Genomic DNA, 24013 nt, shown 5'->3' with positions numbered 1-24013 from the left:
AGGAGTCAGACAGGTCAATAGGTAGTCAGTGGGGTCCCAGTGGAATTTGGGGTGTAAAATATTTGCTCCCTTCCCCAAAAACATATCTTTAGGAAGAACAAATAGGCTGCTCTCCTTCCTTCAGAATCTCTAAATTTACCATGAGAATAGCAAGGAGCTCTTCTTTTTTTTTTTCCTTCAAAATTGTACTTTAAAAATCCCAGTTCCCCAAGGTTCTTTGGTGTTCATTTCTCTCTTGGAAGCCCCCCTCCATGCTACTCTGGCTGGAGGTCTTTGACTCTAATAAATCTTTTTAAATATCTCTGCTGTTTGCTTGGAAATTCTTCTTCCATGTGAGACAAAGAACTGAGGTAATAATAATTTTTCTGCCACCCCTTTTCCCATAACAAAATGATTATTTGAGAGTGAAGACAGTAGCTTTAAAATGTGCATTTTTAAATATTAAAATCAAGACTGTTCATAAAATATATTTTTTAAATTTTAAATAATTCAGCTACAGGTTAATTGTTTTTTATCAGTTTTGATTTTTGATTAGGTTGAAGGGAATTGATGATGTATGTTCTTTTTTTTTTTTTTTTTGAATGTTGGATGAGCATGAGTTTACCAGTATCCTTGGACCACAGCCACATTATTGACAGCGTTTGTCATCACAATCTAACCTCCAATGGTTTACCCTAACAATAGTTCATTTTAAAAAGTAAAACAGCTAAATGGTTGGTTTGTTCAGAAAAGAAGGTCCAGGACTGTCTTCCAAATGTGATAATTTCTCACTGATTCACATTCTTTCCTCATATTATACATGAATCATAACCTTGATCATTCCAGTAAACTTCTGAAGGTGAGAGCAAACTGAAGGAGAAAACTTACAATTACTACTGCATTGTTAGTGAGAGTGACACACATCATTACATCAAATCTTCATTTTTCTTCTTTAAAGAATTGAATTTGTGAGTCTATTTCTTAACACCTTTATTTATTTTATTCTTGTTTTAAGATTAAAAAACATACACGTTGAAATTTAGTAGACATGATTTTGAAGCAGCCAGGTTATTTTTAGAGGTTCTTGGGGAGGGGGAGGATTTTGCACACCTTTCACATTGCCACTCTGTTAGCCCCAATGCCTTTGTGCTTGTCATCATTACACCTTTCAAAGAACCTACTTTATGATCTGTCACTCATTCCAAAGGCTAAACGTCTGCCAATTCGTAAACTGTTATCTCTCCTAGGAGGATTTTCATTTCAACAGGACATACATCTTTCGGTTATAAAGATAAAATCTCTTATCTTTCAGGCTTTAGTCAAAAGATGGTGTGTGTGTAGGTGTGTGTGTGTGTGTACATGTTGTTATTTCATGGAGGTTTTGTAATGACTTTCAGAAACATTTTTGTACTAATGTCTATACTCTTGTGGGTAGTCAGCCCTTGAAAAATAATTGAAGGGTACGCACTTAACAATTTTGAAAGATTGTTTTGTTCTGTTGTCTGTTGTTCTTAATCATTTCTCCTTCCAATTTGTTGCTTATTTTTTTGGGAATATGAAGTCCGTCAGGCTCCCTTGCTGTCCTCAGTACCTCCTGGCACAGCAGCTCATAATGCTTCTAGTCAACAAGCCCAGAAGCTGTTTTTTCTTTTTGTTTGTTTGTTTTGTTTTATAAACTATTTTCTTTTATAAACTGTTTGGCTGCCTTCCACTATTGTCTGTAGGCATATATAGGATCTTGGCTGCAGAACTTCTGTGTATCCTTGCTGGCTGTCATGAGGGTAAAGGTGGATTATTCTTTGTGTGTGCTAGCTCACTGCCCTGAGAATGAAGAGGCCTGCATCCGTGCTTGGCTCTGCAGTTTTTCTGTGGCCTCTCCAAATCAGGACCTCATCTTCCCGGAGCAGAGCAGTGTTGCAAACTTTAACCACTTTATCTTTTTTTTAAGTCATATTTAGACACACCCTCCTTGGAATAACTTTTGAGGCAAATGATACATTCTCTCCTTTGTGTCAATATGCAAAACTGACTGAATTGTATGAACAGTTGTCTTAGTTTATTCTGCTTCTAGATACTCTTGTAAACTTATTGAAAGCAAGTATTTGCCGGTGCTGCGGCTCACTAGACTAATCCTCCGCCTTACAGCACCAGCACACCGGGTTCTAGTCCCGGTCGGGGCGCCGGATTCTGTCCTGGTTGCCCCTCTTCCAGGCCAGCTCTCTGCTGTGGCCAGGGAGTGCAGTGGAGGATGGCCCAAGTGCTTGGGCCCTGCACCCCATGGGAGACCAGGAGAAGTACCTGGCTCCTGCCATCGGATCAGCGCAGTGCACCGGCCGCAGCGCACCAGCCACGGCGGCCATCGGAGGGTGAACCAATGGCAAAAGGAAGACCTTTCTCTCTGTCTCTCTCTCTCACTGTCCACTCTGCCTGTCAAAAAAATAAATAAATAAATAAAAAGAAAGCAAGTATTTAATCAGCTTCATCAATTTACATCATTATAAATATGATAGTGTTAGGTAGGAAGTCAGATATGAGCTTATGTGTGTGTGACAAAGGCCTAAGGAGACATCTATGTGCAGCGTATGCATCTCAAAGTCATCCCGATAACCTTCCAGGGGCAGCCCAGTATCTGCATCCATCCCTGCCCCTTCTACCGGATAACCTGCCAGGTGGGGGTCCCCGCCCCTTCTGCCTAATAATCTTCCAGGTGCAGCCCAGTATCTGCAGGCGAGTCTTGCTCATCCTTCCTCTAACCGGGGTGGCACCAGCCAGGCTTCCTCCTGCCTGATAACTTCAGGGGGAAAACTCACATAGGAATTTTTCGTATTTACATCCAAAAAGTCCTTTGTTCCAGGAGGAGCAGAGGTGGGGAGGCAAGACCCATCCCCTTAAAAACCCCGGCCTCAACTGGACTGCACTCAGCCATCAGTCTCTCTCTCTCTGCTGAGCTGCCCACCTGGCCTAGCCAGGTGTATTCTCTTCACTCAACCATGTAACCTCATTCTCCCCTAGTCTGAGCAACTGGGCACTCTCTCTCAGGTTCTGTCTAGAGAGGTGCCCATCCATTCTTACAATGTTACTGCCCTAATAAACCTTGCTGTTTGCTTTCCACTTACTCTCTGTCTCATGCCTGAATTCTTTCTTGTGCAAAGACAAGGACCCTGCAGTTCTCCGGTAACAATAGGAAACCACTAAGCTCCACACAAATTTTTATGTAATCTTAGCCGGCGCCGTGGCTCAATAGGCTAATCCTCCACCTTGCGGCGCCGGCACACCGGGTTCTAGTCCCGGTTGGGGCGCCGGATTCTGTCCCGGTTGCCCCTCTTCCAGGCCAGCTCTCTGCTATGGCCAGGGAGTGCAGTGGAGGATGGCCCAGGTGCTTGGGCCCTGCACCCCATGGGAGACCAGGAAAAGCACCTGGCTCCTGGCTCCTGCCATCGGATCAGCGCGGTGCGCCGGCTGCAGCGGCGGCCATTGGAGGGTGAACCAACGGCAAAGGAAGACCTTTCTCTCTCTGTCTCTCTCTCTCACTGTCTACTCTGCCTGTCAAAAAAAAAAAAAAAATTATGTAATCTTGAAAATGAGCAATAAAAAAATTATCTTTGCACATTTTTGTTCATCTCAAATGTTTCTGTGACTCAATTCTAGCAATAAGAGTCATAGCTCTTCAATCATATTTTTTAACACAACATTAAAATTAATATTTGCAGCCAGTGATGTGACCGCCTACAGTGCCAGCATCCCATATGGGTGCCGGTTCAAGTCCCCACTGCTCTACTTCCAATCCAACTCTCTGCTGTGGCCTAGCAAAGCAGTATAAGATGGCCCAAATCCTTGGGCCCCTGAACCACGTGAGAGATGGAGGAATTTCCAGGCTCCTGGATTTGGATCTGCCCAGCTTTGGCCATTGCAGCCATTTGGGAAGTTAACCAGTGGATAGGAGACCTCTCTTTCTGTCTCTGCCTCTGAAACTCTGACTTTCAAATAAATAAATAAATCTTTAAAAAAAGTTAAAATTAATAATATTTTCTAAATCTCAGAATAATTCAACATTTTTTTCTAATGAACTCAAAATTTTCTCATAAAATTTAATCATGTATCTGTAATTTAAATTTTAAAGAGCCCATTTGATCTCATTATATTTAACATCTCTCCAATGTAACTAGAAAAGAAGGAAGGTAATCAGAAAAACCATCAGAAGGACAGAAAATAGATCATGATGCAGCTGATCTCAACTTTAATAATATTAATACATAGTGATGGATGTGAAGAAAGTTTGCATACATGCTGAGAGAAATAGATACATAAAAATTCAAAGTCACAAAAGCACATTCCAAGTATACCAGTGCAAGCCATGGACGTCAAATGTTTTAGAATTATTTTTAGGGAAGGTAGAAGTGTTAAGGATAAAAGGGTCTTTAAAAATAATGAACAATATATATAATGAAAATTAGTCCTCTACTTAACTACACTGGTAAATGTAAATTCACATAACACCTGGGGAGAAAACCAGTGTCCTTTTTATATATTTTTTTTGACAGGCAGAGTGGACAGTGAGAGAGAGAGAGACAGAGAGAAAGGTCTTCCTTTGCCGTTGGTTCACCCTCCAATGGCTGCTGCGGCTGGCGCATCGCGCTGATCAGAAGCCAGGAGCCAGGTGTTTCTCCTGGTCTCCCATTGTCGCTCCCCCTCTTCATGGAGGAACGACACTAAACCCTGCCTAGGCTTCATATCCGAGTCACGGCACCATTATGTCGCTCCCCCTCTTCGTGGAGGAACGACACAGGACCCTGCGCTGTTCTTTTGTCTGCTCGGCCCTCCCCGGGTTTGCTGCTGGTTCTTCCCGGGTTGGCTACTGTCCCTTCCACCTCCGTGGAAGGGCGGTTCCCCCTGCCACATTCCCCACTTCCGCAGGGGAGCGGCACACCGCCGGCCGGCTCTCTCGGGGGCTGCACAGGTGTTCCTTCAGATAGATGTTGCCCATAGATGTTCCTGGTGCATGCCGTCTCTCTCCTCCTTTATAGTCCTCTTCCACCAATCCCAACTCGGCTGCCCACATGCCGAGCACGCTGCTCTCCAATCAGGAGCAAGTCCTACAGTTTATTGGCTGAACTGGAGGCAGCTGTGTAGAAGCTGTTTTCTCCTCTCCCAGCGCCATATTGTGGGAGAGCAGATGCACAGAATAAGTCCTAATTCCAGTTACAGTATAGTCCGAGTTGCTCCCCACACCCATGGGGTGCAGGGCCCAAGGACTTGGGCCATCCTCCACTGCACTAGCCTGGAAGGGGGCAACTGGGACAGAATCCGGCGTACCGACCGGGACTAGAGCCCCGTGTGCCGGTGTGCAAGGCGGAGGATTAGCCTATTGAGCCGCTGCACCTGCCCCCTTTTATATTTTAAAATAAGTTTATAAAGACATAATATGGCAATAAGAAAACAATCCTCCAAAATAGAATTTACTGATTTTTTTTCTAAAGCGCTAATCACTTTTGCACAAAGGAGTTTTTTTTTTTTTTTTACTTTACATTACTGGGTAATTTAGCTTCCCAATCCTTATTGCATTCATTGTTATGATTTTATTCTCTTTCTTCTCTTCTTTTTCATCTCAAAAGTGTTTTAAAGGGAGATTGAGGGATAGTTTGGGTTAAATGTACTAGTACAGTTGGATAGATTTGTCAGATATGCATGGTAACATCACATTTTAAATTTGATCACACTCCAATATTTAGCATCCTTTTGGAATTGTTTATGCTATTTTGAAAACTGTAAGAAATTTGGTCAAAATGTACAATGAGCCATAGTAGAGACTGATGCAGATGAATAAATGGAAGGTGATGAGGATGATTGAAGAGGAGGTGGACTGCAAGTAACTTTGTGTAGGATGATTTTTGTTTTTGTCTAAATTCCAATGTTTACCTGTGATTCAATAAAACTGAACTTGTTGTCAATTGACAAACCACAAGCAGTTCATGAAATGACGCAACATTGAATAAATAATAATTACCTTTGAATTATGGATATATTCATTTTAGGTATTCTTTATGGAAAAGTAACAACAATGGCACTACTATAGCTGGGGTGAGAATGAAGTCCAAAAAGGGTAAACATAAGTAGAGTGTTCTAGCCGCATTAATAATTACAGGAGAATGCTCATCTCATAATTTATGTGATCAAAATAAAAAGGTACAGATTTTTCTTGAAATATTTTATTTTAGATGAAGAAAATACAATTAATGGAAAGTATATTTAATTTTAGAAAGTCAATATTCTTTTGAGATTTAAAGATTTTTTCTAATTTGAATCAAACATTCAAGATTACGAAATATGTTCTTATTAAAATTATTAAGATAAAATTTTGGGTTACCTATTTAACAATGATACATTAAAAGTAAACAAAAATCATCAAAAACAAATAAAAAATCCATTCTTCATACCCAATATGCTGATACTCACTTAGCATGGCGAATATCTGGCAGAGATCTCTCTAGAGCAATATTGTTGCTGACGAAAATATTGAAACCATTTTCTTTGTAAGCTGAGTCATCGTGGTCCTCTTCAGTGAGGGGGTAAGGTTTCCCATGTTCACCTTTCCCTAGTAAAAGAAAACAAAATGAGAGATCAACTACACAGAAACCATTTCATCTTCTAGAACACATAACTAAGAATTCAATGTGTGTTTGTTTAGTCACAAATTGCTATGTTCCTCAGAAGATGCCACTAGCAAGGTTTCATTATTTTACTTTATGATTATAATACTTTGGGAAGGAAATTAAATATTAAAAAAGAACACAAGACAGAAGTAAAATTATTTTGCCGTCCAGAAAGAACTATTGGAAAGATTTCCAATGTATGCTTCCTAACATCTGTATGAGATTCCATTCTAAATATTGCTTTGACCTTGATTTTCCAAATTGTATATCCTTGCACTTACTTCTAATAGTTGATGTTAGTTTATATATTCAAATTTATACCATATTATAGAAAGTACACTTACATGTTATTTCTAATTTTCCTTAATTTGCCATTTTAAATGATGCTACAATGAGCACATTTGCTTATCCTCTAGTAATGAATTTTTAGAATGGAAAATATAAATTACTAGGTAAAGAATTGTTGCAGCTTCTTCAAAGTGAGTATAATAGTTTCACATATCCTCAGAAACAAATAATATTTCCAAATTTATTAGCAAAATGACATAATAAAAATACACACTTCAATTTGCATTTTATTGATTACTTATATTTTAATTTCTAACACTTTTATCATGTGCATTCTCACATTATATTATTTTCAGTAGCCATGAAAAACAATTTATAGAGCTTTTTATATATTATGTATATCAAATCTTTGTGAATTACATATGTTGCAAGTATTTTCTATTTAATTTTACAATCTAATGAAGATTATGTTTTACTTTTTTACCTTCCAAATTATTTTCCTTTTGTAGGTTTGCATGTACAAACTCCAATATTATTTTTAATATTTGTTAATGAATTCAGTTTTACTAAATTGAATTCTGTTTTATCCATTACAAAGTTTGAAAACTCAGAATTTGTTTTAGTGTGGGAAGTAAGGTAAATATAGTTTTTATTTTGATGTGAATATTTTGACAGTCAAACTTTAAACTCTACATGCAAATTTATGAAGATTTCCTTGTGTGTGCGTATTTAGATATTTTCATGACATTCTGCTATTATGTCACTTCTTATATTTGCAAAACTAACTGCAAAAAAAAACTGGGGAAGCTATTTATCATATTCTTTTCAGCATCAATTTTATCATTTTTTATGTGAACTATTTAACAACATGGTCCGTCTGGATTTTTTTGAGATTACTTTGACTTTATTAGAGAATTTTAAGTATATAAATTCTTTTTAGGTATATTGACTACTTTTTCAGTATTCGTTTCTTAGATACATTTCTTTTGTTTCTAAACATTTTCTTTTACTTTTTCCAGGTATATCTTGTCTTCTTTTTATTATGCATGGTATCCTGTGTTCTGTCATACTTTTTAAAATGGTGTACAAAAAGTTATTGAGCTTTATCTTCAGTTATTAATCAGTTTAATTCATTAATTAATATTAATCAGTTTGAATTCATTAATTTAAATAATTTTTAAAATTTCTACTATTTTTAAGGATACACAAATCATTTTATTTTACATGTGCATTTGCTTTTCTTTTTGCTCAGGAGCAACTCATAAGTTTTTATCTGATCCTATCACTAATAATAAGTAACATTAGTTCAATGTGCATTTACTCTAGAATTGTAATAACTGCTAAATACTGTAAATTCAATCTCAGTACTGGATATGTATTTTAAGTATGTGTATGTGCTTGTATGTCAGAGTGCATGCATTTAAGTTATGGTAAGAAAGAATCCTCATATTGCCTTTAAGAAAAGGCTGTTTATCATTAGTAAAATATTTAAATTTATAAAATGATTTTTCATAGTCAAGAGAATTTTATATTTTTCACCTTATTAACCATTGATTTGAGCATTTTGATTGATAAAGTTCAGTTTTTTGTTGCAAAATTTAGTTTGCTTATTAGTGATTCCCAAAAAAGAGTAAACACACTTTTTTTTAAGCTTCTTGCTTCTCTCCTAATATCATTAATTTCAGTACAGCTGACAGCCAATGTCAGTGAAGGACTAAGAAATTACATGTTTTCAAAAAGGAAATTGAAAGTCACTCTAACTGTAGGAAAAAAAAGCAAATATTCAGTCCTGCTGGTTTCACTGCTTGATGCCTTAGGAGAAAATGTCACTATTTTCAACTTAAATGGACAATAAGTCAGTGAGAAATTTCATTCATAAAACAGAAAATGTTGAGAATCCACCATGTACAAAGCATTGTATTAAATTTATACACACACACACACACACATATATATATATATTTACTTATTTGAGAGGTAGAATTACTGACAGTAAGAGAGAGAAAGAGAAAGATCATCCATCTGCTAGTTCCTCCCCAAGTGGTCGCAATGGCCGGAGTTGGGCTTATCTGAAACCTGGAGCTTTTCCGGGTCTCCCCTGTGGGTGCAGGGCCCTAAGCACTTGGGCCATCTTCTGTTGCTTTACCAGGCCATAGCAGAGATCTGTATAGGAAGAGGGGCAGCCAGGACTAGAACCGGTACCCATATGGGATGCCAGCACTGCAAACAAAAGATTAACCTACTGCTCCACAGTGCTGGCCCATATATATGTTTTTGACTCATCACATTTGCAGTATGAAATAAACATTGTTCTACCCAAGTTAATACATGTAAACAAAATAGAATAATATTTTCACTAGCATTTCCAAAATTAGCTATTAGTCTTTGAACTAAGAGGATTTTTTAAAAGACATCAATTTCTCATAAATGACCAAATTAACTAAATAAGTTCTTTTGACCTTAGCCAGTCTCTGGTGTTAACTAAATTTATAAGCCACTTCATAAATCATATTATATATATATATATATATATATATATTCATTAAAACACCTGTCAATCAAGGGGAAATTCACTTTCTTTACACAGTACTTTTGTGTTCACATGTAAATCTCCTGAGACAGGCTTTTCAAATGAATGAGGGATTCTCTAAAGTTAAAAAACACATCTTTTGAGTCACTAATTACAGTATACTAGAAAATTTTCATAGCATTTGTGGAAATAGTGTTTTAAATTTTCTGTTCATGTACTTGATTGAAACCAACTGCTTTTACTGCAAATGCCACCAACTCAGTTTAAGTTTTAATACATACAGCCTCAGGGTCTAAAACATTTCACATGGTTTGACTTTTCCAAAAAACCTGAAAATAAAACAAAAACTGCAAATAACAACAAATGATTTAGTGTTGAAAATATAATATTCAAAGGTCTTTATAGTGGTTATTACTCAGTAGGCATTGCAATTTACCTTTTTATAAATTTATTATAGCACATGAGGTTAACAACTGTAAATTCAAACTAGAGTTCTTTCCCTAAACTGAGAAATACTGTATTATTTGTTATATTAAACAGTATGAGAGGTATAGGTGATATATTCTAAATAATCAACACATAAAAATTAAATATCCAAATATAAAAGCAGTAAGAAAATTTGTTTTTAAAATTTGTCTTCCACATTGTGTATATATGTTCAAGACACATAGTAATATTTAATATAGAATTTGTTACTTTTCTCATAATGCACCTGGTATTTATACCCAAAATACAATGACATTTTAGTTAGTATAGCAGTCTTGTAGATTGGCATGACTATCAGCTTTTGTTATGTTTATTGATTGTATGCCATATGCACCACTGGGTAGGGAAATTGAAAATTTGTATAGTATGACCCCAAGACTGAAACTGCTAGAAACATACTATGATTAGAAAGGTAGAGTATGAATTTATAAAAGAGCTATCATGAGAAAAAAAAAAAAAAACACACATTTGTGGAATTGAACAAACTATGAGTTTCAGAATTGTGGCAAGCCGAGGAACTTTGTGTGGTTGAAAACATCAATTAGGACCAATGAGATTAAAATTCATACATGAAGGAAAATAGAGAGTTTAGACTGTTTTCAAATTCTAGGATTTGAAAGACTTTATGTGAGAAGGAATTGGTTTAAATGAACATATACAAACAGGAATTTGGAAATCTACTATTTTTGTTATGGACTGGGTTTAGGGCCTAAATTAATTTTCTAGGTTCTTGCCTTTTACTTAGAGAAGAATTCTAAATACAGGCCCAAACATGGCATGCAGTGTGATAAACTTTACTTAGAAAGTGAGAAAAATACCCTGGTCCATCAGGGCTTAATTTAGGGAGAATGGGGCCAAAGAAAGGGAATTATCATACACTCTTATGCTTGTTCTGATTCCATCTGGAGGAGAGAGTTAGATCCTAGATTTTTATGCACTTAAAAAAACAGAAGTGCTTAGGTAGTACTAACCCCACGTCCCAGGTAAGAGGAGGTACTTCCTGGCGAGGGGTCCCCTGATTGACAGGTAGATGAACATGAGAACAGAAAGTGAAAATGGTATGGCTTCTAGCTCATGAACTTAAAATTATGTATCTAAGCTTTACCACATAATCGCGCCTCAGAGATTTCTGACTCTTATTCTTAAGGGGGTACTGAAGTATTTAGACTCATTATATCTTCTATGGCTACTTCTTCCTGATCGGGGCACATACTTTGCCTGTCTCGGGTCTGAAAATCCCTTCCCATCTCATCTAATGACTCCATTTCATGAGCTAGAGAATTTTCAGTGCCAATGGCTATGCCCCAACATGATCATCGTTACTTTTAGAAGTTGTTGGATCTTGAAATACACAAGTTTATCAATCAGCAAAACTGGAAGAAAACAAATTGCTAATCGAGTGCCCTTTAAGATGGAAAGAACATATTTTACAGAATCTCATATAGTGGCTGGTAATATGCTATCTTATGCAGATTATAAAACCATTTAGCCTGGTCATAGAGATTTTTAATGTCCTTTTTCAGTAAACATACTACTGTTTGAGTAAAGGTGGCAGATTCCATCAATCACTGCACATGTTCCTCCTTTTTCTATTAATATATATATTGCAAGGCCTGTCCACTGTCCATAAATACTTCGGATAGAATGTCCACAGATATAAGTACTTGCTGTAAAAGCTGAACTCAAGAGTAAGCCAGATTGCCAAAAGCAATCGTCAGGTTTTTAAAATCAGCTTCATGGGGTACACTGGGATCTTCTGATATTATAATAGAAGAACCCACTAAGGAGTTTTCCCGCCAATAACAGCTACAAGAGAGAATCAAAAGAAGAGTTAGATACCACATGTCTCTTTAAAGTTCAGCAGTCTTGCTGTAACAAAAGCAAAAAGCTTCACTTTTTGAAGAGATATTTAAGATCTTGATTGGCTCACAGGGATAAACAGATGCATCTTTCAAGTTTACCTGCAGACTCAAGAGGTAGAAGTTTAATACTTGACAAATGTACCTAGTGTTTGATGCCCTGTAGTTTCATTGAGGTAGGTTTGTTCAGTACCACCTGTAAGATCCCTTCTTAGCCTGCAACTGGTCTGAAGGGGATCCTTCCTTCCAAGTTTTTAATAAAACTAAATCTCCTGGGGAAGTAGGCTGCACATGAGCTTTGGGATCTGGTACTGGGAGAACTTTATTACCATACTCCATCAAAGCCTTCTGAACTTGTCTTAAACTGATAGTATACTTTATCTGATCTTGAATCTCACAAAGAGGATGTCAGAGGAGAGGAAAGGCCTTCCACACAGCCTCATATGGACTAAGCTTTAAGGCAGTCTTGGGTGCTCTTCTCATCCTGCAAAGGGCAATAGGCAGTAGTTTCAGCCACATTTCTGAGGTCTCCTGGCAAAGCTTAGCTAGAATTTTTGTTCAACTATGATTAGCCTTTTCAACTTTACCCAATGACTGAGGTCTCTAAGAGGCATGGAAATGGTAAGAAATTCCTAGAGCAGTAGCTTCCTGTTGAGTTATTTTAGATAAAAATGAAGGCCATTGTCACTCTGGAGTGACAGTGGGAGTCCAAAACGTGACACAATGTCCTTAAGCAATGCTTTGCAACCCTTCTGTGTCTTTTTTGTTGGATTGGGAAGGCTTTTTATCCATCCTTTGAAAGTATCAACAAAAACTAGAGGATATTCATAATTAGTCATTGGAGGTATGTTAGTAAAGTCAATCTGCCAATCTTCACCTGGGTGTGTTCCTCTTCTTTGTATAGCAGTCAGAAAAGTAGGTGGGTTTACATGAGTGCTAGGGTTATTTTGTAAACAAAGCAAACAAGAATGAGTTACTTCCCTTATGACAGCACTTAGCCCCTTCCCTCTGAACACTTGAGACTAATTGCATTAAGGTTCCTCTTCCCAAATGGGTAGAATCATGTATTTACTAAATAATTTTCCATTGAGAAGTCACTGGAAGCACAACCTTCTAATCTAAAGTCCACCCATCCATTAGCATCTTTAGTTTAACCTCACTGTTGGGCCCCTTTGATCTCAGACTCAATATAGTGAAGCCCTTGAGTCACTGCTACAGGCTGAGGTATTAGAGCCATTCCTAGAACCTCCTGTGCAGCAGCTCTTTCTGCTGCCTTGTCTGCTAATGCATTTCCCTTGCTAACATGGCTGTCTTCCTTTTGATGTCCCTTACAGTGAATGACCACCACCTCTGAAGGCTCTAGGACTGCCTGGAGTAGAGCTCATATCTCATTTCCATATGTAATGGGGGAATTACTTGCAGCTAATAGGCCTCCTTCTTTCCAAATTGCTGCATGTTCATACATCACAAGGAAAGCATATTTGGAATCTGTATATATATTAACTCATTGACCATTTCCTAATGGTAATTCTCTAGTTAATGCAATAAGTTCAGCCTTTTGAGCTAAAGTATTACTTGGCAATGCTTGAGCTTCTTGTACCTGGGTAAGATCCACTATGGCATAACCTCCTTTTCTAACTCCTTCCTTCATGTAACTACTGCCATCAGTAAAACACTCAACATCTGGATTCTCCAAAGGCTCATCTCACAGATCAGGTCTACTAGAATACACCTGTTCTATAGTTTCTACACAAGAATGAGTTAACTCTGCAATACCTTCAGGTGGCAACAGAGTTGCTGGGTTGAGGACTTGTTACACTTTAACAGTTATCTCAGGTGAATCCAACAATAGAGCCTAATATTTTGTGAGACACCCTCCTGTTAGCTATTGATGTCCATTAACTTCCAAGACCCATTACACCTGGTGTGGATTTTGAACTTCAAATGACTGGCCTAAAGTCAGCTTGGTGGCTTTCTCTACCAAGAGTGTTGTAGCAGGGGTAGTTATTAGGCATGTAGGCAAACCTGTACCCACTGAATGTAGCTGTTTAGAATTGGCTACTGGACGTGGAAGTGGTCCCAGTTTCTGAGTCAGTACTCCTAGAGCAACCCCCTGGTTTTCTGCTATAAACAAGGTGAGTGGCTTACTCAGGTTAGGGATTCCTAATGCTGGAGCTTCTGTAAAAAGGTCATTAATCTTTTCGAATGCCTTTTGTGGCTCCTCTGTCCAACAAAGTAGATCTGTGTCAGGGCCTTTTAAAGCTTCATACAAAGGTTTGGCTATTAACCCAAATCCTGGAATCCATATTCTACAGAATCCTTCAATTTGCAAATTTGCAGAAATATCCTTAGCTGATTTTTTTTTTTTTTTTTTTTTTGTCTGTGGTGACCCTATACGTAAAAGAGTTCCTTTCTGTTGACTGAAAGAGCACACTTTCCTGGGGTTAGAATATATCCCAGGTAATCTACCTCTTTTTTAAAAACTTGAACTTTTGTAGAGGAGACCCAGATTCTGGGTTTAATGGGATACAGAAGAAAGTGTCCTTTAGGCAAAGGTTTAGCATACAATTAAGCTCTTCATGAGCTTAATTATTGTTAAGCATGACTTGGATACATTGCTTTAGCTCTAATTTTGAAACCTTAGAGTCTATATTTGTATACAAAATGGAATCCATTATTTTACCATGTCCACTGAGGGGGTTCCCAATTTTTTTTAAACCATTGTCAAGCCAAAATACCATACCAAAACAAAGAAAATGCTGCCTGGTCTGAGATGAAATCTCGAAAGGCCCACCACACCTGGAATACTGAACCCCCACAGGCCACTGCCATGCCTGGGAAATGGAATCCCTGGAGGCCCACAGTTCCTGTGCAAAGCTAAAAGGATAAAAATGCCAGCAGAAAGCCATGAAATTAAATGAAGAAAAAAAAAAAAACGTGGAATTCCATTATATGAATTCCACCACTGGCATGCAACCAAGAAAATAACAACCTAAAATAAAAAAAATCAAAAGTCACTCTGATAACCAGGCATGCACCATGTGGCCAGCCACACGGGTTGCCACCTTGGCAGTGGAATCTGCTGCCCATCTTCCAGTAAGGGCAGAAGTCCCCTGGTGTCTGCCCACTTGGCAACCACGTGTTTTTACTGGAGACTGCCATTTTGCAGTTAAGTCCCCCCTTTGCCATAGAAAGTAGACCCTCTGCCATATTTGGACTCACTTCCTGAGACCATGTGGACACTAGGCTGCAAAACTGGTCTTTTCCAGTTTGTACCACATAGAACCGCAAATTAAAAGTTGCTCTAGGGGCCAGGGCTATGGAGCAGTGGGTTAATCCTCTGCCTGCGGCGCTGGCATCTCATATGGGCGCCGGTTTAAGTCCCGGCTGCTACCCTTCCAGTCCAGCTCTCTGCTGTGGCCTGGGAAGGCAGTAGAAGATGGCCCAAGTGCTTGGGCCCCTGCACCCACATAGGGGACCAGGAAGAAGCACCCAGCTCCTGGCTTCGGATTGGCACAGCTCCGGCCATTACGGCCATTTGGGGAGTGAACCAACAGAAGGAAGACCTCTCTCTCTCTCTCTCTCTCTCTGTGTATCTCTACCTCTGAAATAAATAAATATATTTTTTAAAAAAGTTTCTCTAGCAGTCCTGACTTTAAAACCAAAACCTGAGGCAAACACATTGTGGATAACTGTAAAATCCTTCCTTGAGACATAAAGGCTAAGTTTTAATTTTCCCAAATACACACACTGTCCTTAAAAACAAGTCACAAACAACTTGGAAGAATTCAAATATCAGCAAATGCTTGTAAACTGGCCCCTTTTCTTCTCACTTTTTCTCTCTAATACTATTAGCTTTAGCATTTAGTGTTAGCTTCTGCTCGCCCAAAGTTACCAAGATAAGGGATAAAAAAGACATTAATATTTGCCTTTTAGCTGTAGAAACCGCTGTTTCCAAGGCAGGAGCCTCCAGCACTCAGCTGCTTCTGAACCAAAATCAAAATCAAAACTGCAACCGCTTGAGCTCTATATTTCTGAAAACTGAAATGGCACATTTGCCGTCGTAAAACCCCACATTTGCTCAGCTAATCACACAGCGTGTTAAAAATGAATTTGTCTCCTGGATGGCTGTGCTAGATGTTATGGGCTGGGTTTAGGGCCTAAATTAATTTTCTAGGTTCTTGCCTTTTACTTAGAGAAGAATTCTAAATACAGGCCCAAACATGGCATGCAGTGTAATAAACCTTACTTAGAAAGTGAGAAAAATACCCAGGTCCATCAGGGCTTAATTTAGGGAGAATGGGGCCAAAGAAAGGGAATTATCATTCCCTGTTCTGCTTGTTCTGAGTCCACGAGGAGGAGGAGAGTTAGCGCCCACTCTTCCTAGCTTTTTATGTGCTTAGAAAACCGGATGTGTTTATGTGGTATCACCCCTCCGTCCCAGGTAAGAGGAGGTACTTCCTGGAGAGGGGTCCCCTGATTGACAGGTAGATGAACATAACAACACAAAGGAAGACAGTGCGGCTTCCAGCTCATGAACTTAAAATTATCTTGGCTTTTACCACATCATTTTGATATTAATTAGTAAGTTTATCCTCATAGATTGAAATCTCATAAGATGAAATAAAAGTTACGTTAGAGGAAAACAAATTTTAGTAATAAGTAGAACATTTAAAATATTTCTTACTACCAATTAGCATATAAGAATATCATAAGGAAATCAGAGTTTTAACACTTTTCTTGAGGGTTCACAAGATAACCCAGTTAGACTACCAAAAAAAAAAAAAAAAAAAAAAAAACGATATAATCGGGGACCAGTACTGTGCTGTAGTTGGTAATGCTGCCACCTGCAGTTCTGGCATCCCATATGAGCACCAGTTCAAGTTCTTGCTGCTCCAACTCCAATCCAGCTCTCTGCTGTGGCCTGGGAAAGCAGTGGAAGATGGCCCAAGTCCTTGGGCCCCCACGCCCATGTGGGAGACCAAAAAGAAGCTTCCGGCTCCTGGCTTCAGATCAGCACAGCTCCGGCAGTTGTGCCCAACTCAGAAGTGAACCACTGAATGGAAGACTTTTCTCTCTCTCTCTCTGTCTCTCCTTCTCTCTGTGTTTTTCAAACAAATAAATAAATCTTAAAAAATAGATGTTTGAGCTAGTGGTTAGGTCACCCTCATCCCATATCTGGCTGATTCAATCTCCAGCTTCCTGCTAATGTAAATCCTGGTGTGTAGGTGGTGATGGCAGAGTAACAAGATCCCTGTTACCCATATGAGAGACCTGGATTGATGTCCTAGCTTCTGGCTTCATTCTAGGCCAGCTCCTACAGCTGCAGGAATCTGGAGAACGAATGAGCATATGTATTTCTTTCTCTCTCTCTCTCTCACTTCCCACACCCCCCAGATTAAAAAAAAAGGATCTATATAATCAGATCTCTGTTCAAATATGATTTTCTTAGAGAGATATTCCACAATAAACCCAGCTTCAGCTAGCATCCCCAGCACTCCATGCCCCATTTCCCAAGCATGCTTTATTTTACCATAAAGTACTTAGTATCCTAACTTCATGTTTTTACTTATTAACTATCTCTTCCTTGGATGTAAGTTCCACCAAAAAACGTTTTTTTTTTTCTTTTTGTTTTTCAGTATAATGTCTACAACACCTGGAAAAGTGACTGCCACATTGTAGTTACTTAACACACATTTTATGAGGTAAGCAAATAATAAAATGCTAGGAATTTGAGCTCATTACTCAGTGAAAATAAGAAATATATTTATTAATTTATTCAAAGTACATATTAAGCAGTAGCTGGCTGAATACACAAGTCTAGAGATAAATCGAGATGCCTTGACTTTGCTTCTTTCACAGGAAAGAACCACAACAATAGATCAATAACAGCATTTTAAGGTGACTGGCGAAAGAGAGTGCTGGATTTCAGGAAGCAAGAGATGGCAACACTGTGAGATATGGAAACTTGGTTTGACATCACAGAGAGAGAAACAAAATGTACCAGCAGCCACAAACCTGGCTCCTAGACTGAGGGACTTCCCATTTTAAGATAAGGGGTAGACAGGAGTGTCCCAGTAGGCCCTATTACCACAGATGCTGGCAGTTTTAGCCACAGTAGGATCCCTCCGTCGTCACAGGCTTGAAGCCCAATTTGGGGCGCTACCTGGAGTCTTTCGTGGAAGCCGTGCTTCAGAGAAGAAACACACATTGTCTCCCACCAATCCCCAGAACCCAGATGTACAACAAAACCTTAGCCTCAGAAGGAAGCCTCTGTCAGATCTGTACTGCCCTTGAGGACAGGAGCCTCTGAGTACCATATTCCTGGGGATGTCCAACCACACCAGCACAGAGAGCTACAGCCTCATGACCCCAGTTAGTCTCAGCCATGCATCTTTGACCACAGCACTCAAGGCTGGGGAAGAGTATCAATATCCCTATTCAACTTGATTGTATCTATTGATCTTATCAATTGATATGTCAAGTGAAATAAAACATGAAAAGGAAATAAAATCTGTGAAGAATATACATGAAGAATTAAAAACAGAGTGTTGAATATGACACAAATGTCTATAGAAATTCCCAAAAATTGAATAACTGTAAAAATTGATGCTAATTTGGCAAGATTGTTACAAAAAATGTTAGTATATATTCAATCTTCTGAGCACTGACAGTTAATTTCAAGTGAAAAATTTAAAATACCATTTAAGTTATCATGAAATGTTAAGTATTAATAAACCTAACAAAATATATGCAAGGCTATCCACCAAACTAAAACTGTAAGAAATACTGTCATGAAGAATTGATGATTGGAAACGTGTATCATGATTTTCAATTGATAAGCACGGCCTAAAATGACAGTGCTTCATAAATTGCTAACTCATCTTTGAGGTAATTCAGAATAAAATCCCAGGAGTTTTTTGTTGCTGTTGTTTGTGGTGGTAGCAGTGTGTGTGTGTGTGTGTGTGTGTGTGTGTGTGAGACTGAGGTATGTAATCAAAAACATAATTTGAAATACAAAGTATCTAAAATACCTAAGGCAGTGTTAAAGAATAAGAACATATTTGGAAAAAATTAAAACTATATATACTTGGTTTTAAAATATGCTGGAACCAATTTGATTACATGAAAATAAGATAATCATATAGCAACAATAACTAGTTATTGTTGATAATATAAACTATTTCCAGATGGTGATAATTAATTTTTAAAGAAAGTTTTCCAATGTTTCTACTATCTGGAAATATATTTTATTTTTATATTACATAAAATGTACAGTTTTTGATTTAGAATACCGAGTTAAAATAGCATGAAATGTTATATTTAAGACAAGCAGAGATCTTTAAAGTATATGATGTTCAAATTATTAATTATTATTAAAATTATTCTTATTATTAGTAAGAATTTTCTGTGAATGAAATTAAGAATTGATTCTTTAAAAATACATGTTTTTAAAGAAATTCTAGTATTTTGTTATTTTTCAGCATTTAATGTATATTTGAGGAAAGATTTTATTTTCTAACTGTATAATTTTCTGAATTATTGTAAAAATCTTACTTACCTAAGACAATGAAGGCAAAATCATGTTAAATATTTCAGTTAAGAGGCCAATTATTTTAAAGCTTGTTCAGTCTTATTCATTATTGGTGAATATGGGTTCTACTTAATATAGACATAATTATAAGGTTTTCTCAACTTCTGAGGATTTATATGAAAAGCATTTTGAAGTTTATTTTTAAAATCTTTATACATTATAGGACTTCAGTGTTGTCTTCCCCTTCTATCCTAATTTCTTCTCAAGAAGTGTTTGATTTAATTCCCACACAATCAGTTACCCAGAGTAACACTCCTCCTGTTTCTACCCGATGAATTCAGATGAAAATGGAACATTTCTGTGAGGCGTATCTGACTTGGTCTGTTAGCATCTTCCTTTGAGTAAAAAATCAAAAAGTGTCAGTTATCATGCCTAAAATTATGGAATGGCTAAATAATGAAGGATCTCATACGTTACTTGAGGCATACAGAGAAGAAATCAATATAAATCTATTGAAGAGGAGCTAGTATTGTGCCATATGGTTAAGGCCACTGCATGTGACAATGGAATCCCATTTGGTCATTGCTTTATTTCCTGCCAGCTCCACTTCTGATCCAACTCCCTGCTAATGTGCCAGGGAAGGCAATGGAAGATGGCCAAAGTCCTTGGGCTTCTGCACTAATGAAGAAGATCCAAAATAATTCCTGGCTCCTGGCTTTGATGTAGCCCAGTCTAACCATTGCAGCCATCTGGGGTGTGAATTCATGGATGGAAGATCTCTTGTTCTCTAAGTCGCTCCCCCTCTCCCTCTGTAATTCTGTCTTTCAAATAAATGAATAAATACATTTTTAAAAAAAGTATCAAAGGAAGGAAAAAGAAAATAAGTATCCAGGAGCCAGTGCTGTGGCATGGTGGGTAAAGCCACTTGCCTGCACTGCTGGCATCCTATATGGGCTCCTGGCTCCTGGCTTTGGATGGGCATAGCTCAGGCCATTGTGGCCATCTGGGGAGTGAACTGACAGATGGAAGACCTCCTTCTCTGTCTCTCTCTCTCTCTCTCTCTCTCTCTCTCTCTGCCTTAGCCTCTCTGTAACTCTGCCTTTCATATAACATAATTAAACCTTAAAAAAAGAATGATCGACCTTGGGCAAAAAGGGAGATAACTATAAAAAAAGTAAAGGGACATGAAATATAGGTTTAGATAGATTAAAAACAACAAAAGCAAAGAAGTTTAGAAAATCATAAAAGACAAAATTTGGGGAGGCCATACTCTTTCAATAAAGAAGTAAAAGTTGAATTAGTACAGTAAGTAGCTAATTTTGTAATCTATTGCTTATAGCATTTTTAAAAAGACAACTGAGGCTTCATTTTAATGTACAGTGAGGAAAAATTAGAGGCTGGGATCTTTAGTAAGTTCAGGAAAAAAAATCATAGAGCATTAACATATTCTATAAAATTCTCTTGGCTTTTAGATATTACCAATTTTGAAAGATAGTTTTCAGAAGTATAAGAGTGCAGTTAGAGAAAAAACTACAGTGGGAATTCTATGGAAGGAAAAAGGATGCTGTGGATCTACATGGAGGACATGTATGAACGGCACAAGCACAGACACAACACAGGACCCCGGCAGCCAAGAACCTAGTGCCAGCTATGGAGAGTGAGATGAAACCAGACTGCAGAAGCCTAAGCCACTGGCACTACAGCTGCAGAGAGAGCCTGGGGGAAGTCTGGTCTGAGCCCTGTGAAGGCAAAGGGATCTGCCAACCTGTAGGAAAACAAGGAATGCATTTTTATCTCCCTGTCCCCTGGTAGTGCACCTGGCAACTGGCTGAGAACGAGTGGGCACCGTTTTGGACATGTGTAACAGTTGCCCCACCTTGTGTCTGCATACCCAGCAACCAGCCAAGATGAGACATCAAAGTAAACAATACGAATATTTGTGGGAAAATGGTAGGGCCAATCGGTACTTATCAATAGTCCCTTGAATGTAAATGGCCTCAACTCTCCAGTTAAATGATACAGACTAGCTGAATGGATTAAAAATCAAAACCCATCTATCTGTTGCCAACAAGAAACACATTTCACCAACAAAGATATATTAAGACTGAAAGCAAAGGATGGAAAAAGATATTCTGTGCTAACAGAAACCAAAAAAGAGCTGGTGTACCCATCCTAATTTCAGAAAAAAACAGACTTTAACGCAAGAACTGTGAAGAGATAAAGAAGAGTACTATGTAATCATTTAGAGATTAGTTCAGCAGAACAATGTGATTATAATAAACATAGATGCACAAAATTACAGGTCACCTGGCTATTTAAAAGAAATTTTAATGGATATAAAGGGACATAAACTTCAATGCAATAGTAATGGGAGATTTCAGCAATGGACAGATCAACCAGACAGAAAATCAATAAACTACAGAGCTAATTCACAATATGGACCCAATGGACCTATCTGATGTCTACAGAATTTTTCATCCCACAGTTGTAGAATACACATTCTTCTTAGCAGTGCATTGAACATTCTCTAGAACATACCACATGATAGAGCATAATGCAAGTCAGTAAATTCAAAAAAATCTAAATCATACCATGTATCTTTCTGACCACAGTGAAATGAAGATGGAAATCAACAACTAAAGAATCTCTAGAACATATGCAAACATAATGGAGATTGAACACCATACTCTTATATTAACAGTGAGTCATAGAGGAAATCAAAAGAGAAATCAGGAGGGCTGGTGCTGCGGTGTAGTGGGTAAAGCCACCCATTGCAATACCAACATCCTGTATGGGTACCAGTTCAAGATCCAGCTGCTCCACTTCTGATACAGCTCTCTGCTATGTCCTGAAAAAGCAGTAGAAAATGGCCCAAGTTCCTGGGTCCCTGCATGTGCGTGGAAGACCTGGAAGAATCTCCTCGCTCCTGGCCTCTGAATGGCCCAGCTCTGACCATTACAGCCATTTGGAGAGGTAACCAGTAGATGGAAGGCCTTTCTCTCTCTCTCTCTCTCTCTCTCTCTCTCTCTCTCTCTGCCTCTGCCTCTCTGTAACTCTGTTATTCTTTAAAAAAATACGGTAATAAAAAATTTCAGGAGGATCAAACCAGGCCTCTGCCTGCTGTACTGGCATCCATATGGGTGCCTGTTTATATTCCAGCTTCTCCTCTTTCAATCCAGCTCTGCTGTGTCCTGGGAAATCAGTGGAAGATGGTCCATGTGCTTGGCCCCTGCACTTACATGGGAGACCTAGAAGGAGCTCCTGGATCCTGGCTTTGGATTGGTGGAACTCCATCATTGTAGTCATATAGAGAGTGAACCAGCAGATGGAAGACCTTTCTCCCTATCCCTGTCTCTATCTCTAACTCTACCTCTCATATAACTAATACAATAAATCTTTAAAAACAAAATTTCTGGAACTTAATGAAGATGACAGTACAACTATCAAAACTTATGGGATACATCAAAAGCAGTGTTAAGAGGGAAGTTACAGCAACTGGTGCCAATATCAAAATATTGGAAATGTGCTAAATACATGAACTATCAATTTATCTCAATGACCTGGAAAAACAGCAACAAATGAACCTCAAATTAGTAGGAAAAAGCAATGGCTAAAATTAGAAAGAAATAAAATTGAAGGAAAAATGCAAAATTGATACATCATTGTCCAGACTAATCAAAAAAAGAGGGAGAAAAACTAGATAACTAAAATCAGAGGTGAAAAAGGAAATGTAACAACAGATACCACAGAAATAAGAATAATCATACAAAGAGCAGTATACAAAAAAATCTGGAAACCTAGAAGTAATGGATAGATTCCTGGGTACATACAACTTACCTAAATTGAGCCACGAAGAAACAGAAAACCTAAACAGACCCATAACCAAGATGGAGAGTGAATCAGTAACAGAGACCCTCCCAACAAAAAGGCCCAGTACCATATGACTTCTTTGCTGAATTCTACCAGATATTTTAAAAAGAACTAATTCCAATTCTTTTCAAGCTATTCAAAACAGTTGAAAGGGAGGGAATCCTCCCACACTCCTATGAAGCTTGCATCTCCTTAATTCCTAAATCAGAAAAAAAGATACAACAGAGAAAGAGAACTATAAATCACTAGTTCACTTCCTAAACTGTCACTACAGTCTGGTGCAGGTTAGGCAAAAGCCAGGAGCCAGGATCTCCATCCTGCTCTCCAACATGGGTGTCAGGGACTAAAAGTACTTGATCGGCCTCCTGCTGCTTTCCTAGGCACATTAGCATGGAACTGGTTTGGAAGTTGTATACCTTGGACTTGAACAGACATTCTGATATAGGATGCTGGCTTTACCAGCAACAACTAAACATACTGTGCCACAATACTGGCCCACCATGATACTTTTTAAATTTATGCACATATCTTGCTACTCTTATATTTCCTGTGGGAAGTTGAATCAAGCAGTCACTTGAACCTCCTCCTCATGCAGGTTATATGAACATGAAAGCCCAGTGAACCTTTAACTCAGGTGAATCTTTCACAAATGTCTCCTCAATTTCTTAAGGCAAGAGGTGAGGCTAGATCCTTTTATTTTCACTAATATTATTTTTTTAGATTTATTTAATTTTTATTTTAAAAGCAAAATTACAGAAAGAGAGAGGGAGAGAGAGAGAAAGATAGATCTTACAAAATAGCCTCAACAGCTGGAATT

At 38.1% G+C, this 24013-nt stretch overlaps 1 protein-coding gene across 1 annotated transcript in view; it reads right to left on the bottom strand.

Moving 5' to 3' along the window:
• The window catches only part of GALNTL6 (polypeptide N-acetylgalactosaminyltransferase like 6), a 1246993-nt gene that overhangs the window by 750987 nt on the left and 471993 nt on the right, over nucleotides 1–24013 (bottom strand). The window contains exon 4 of the mRNA XM_002709470.5: nucleotides 6433–6571. Coding sequence (XP_002709516.1) covers nucleotides 6433–6571 — 139 coding nt within the window. The remainder of the gene's footprint in view (nucleotides 1–6432; nucleotides 6572–24013) is intronic.

This window comes from Oryctolagus cuniculus, chromosome 2 (genome assembly GCF_051225735.1).
Source record: "Oryctolagus cuniculus isolate XC-2025 breed Fujian yellow rabbit chromosome 2, ASM5122573v1, whole genome shotgun sequence".
In the NCBI taxonomy this organism is placed as follows: domain Eukaryota; kingdom Metazoa; phylum Chordata; class Mammalia; order Lagomorpha; family Leporidae; genus Oryctolagus; species Oryctolagus cuniculus.
This window is presented reverse-complemented; position numbering and strand designations above follow the sequence as displayed.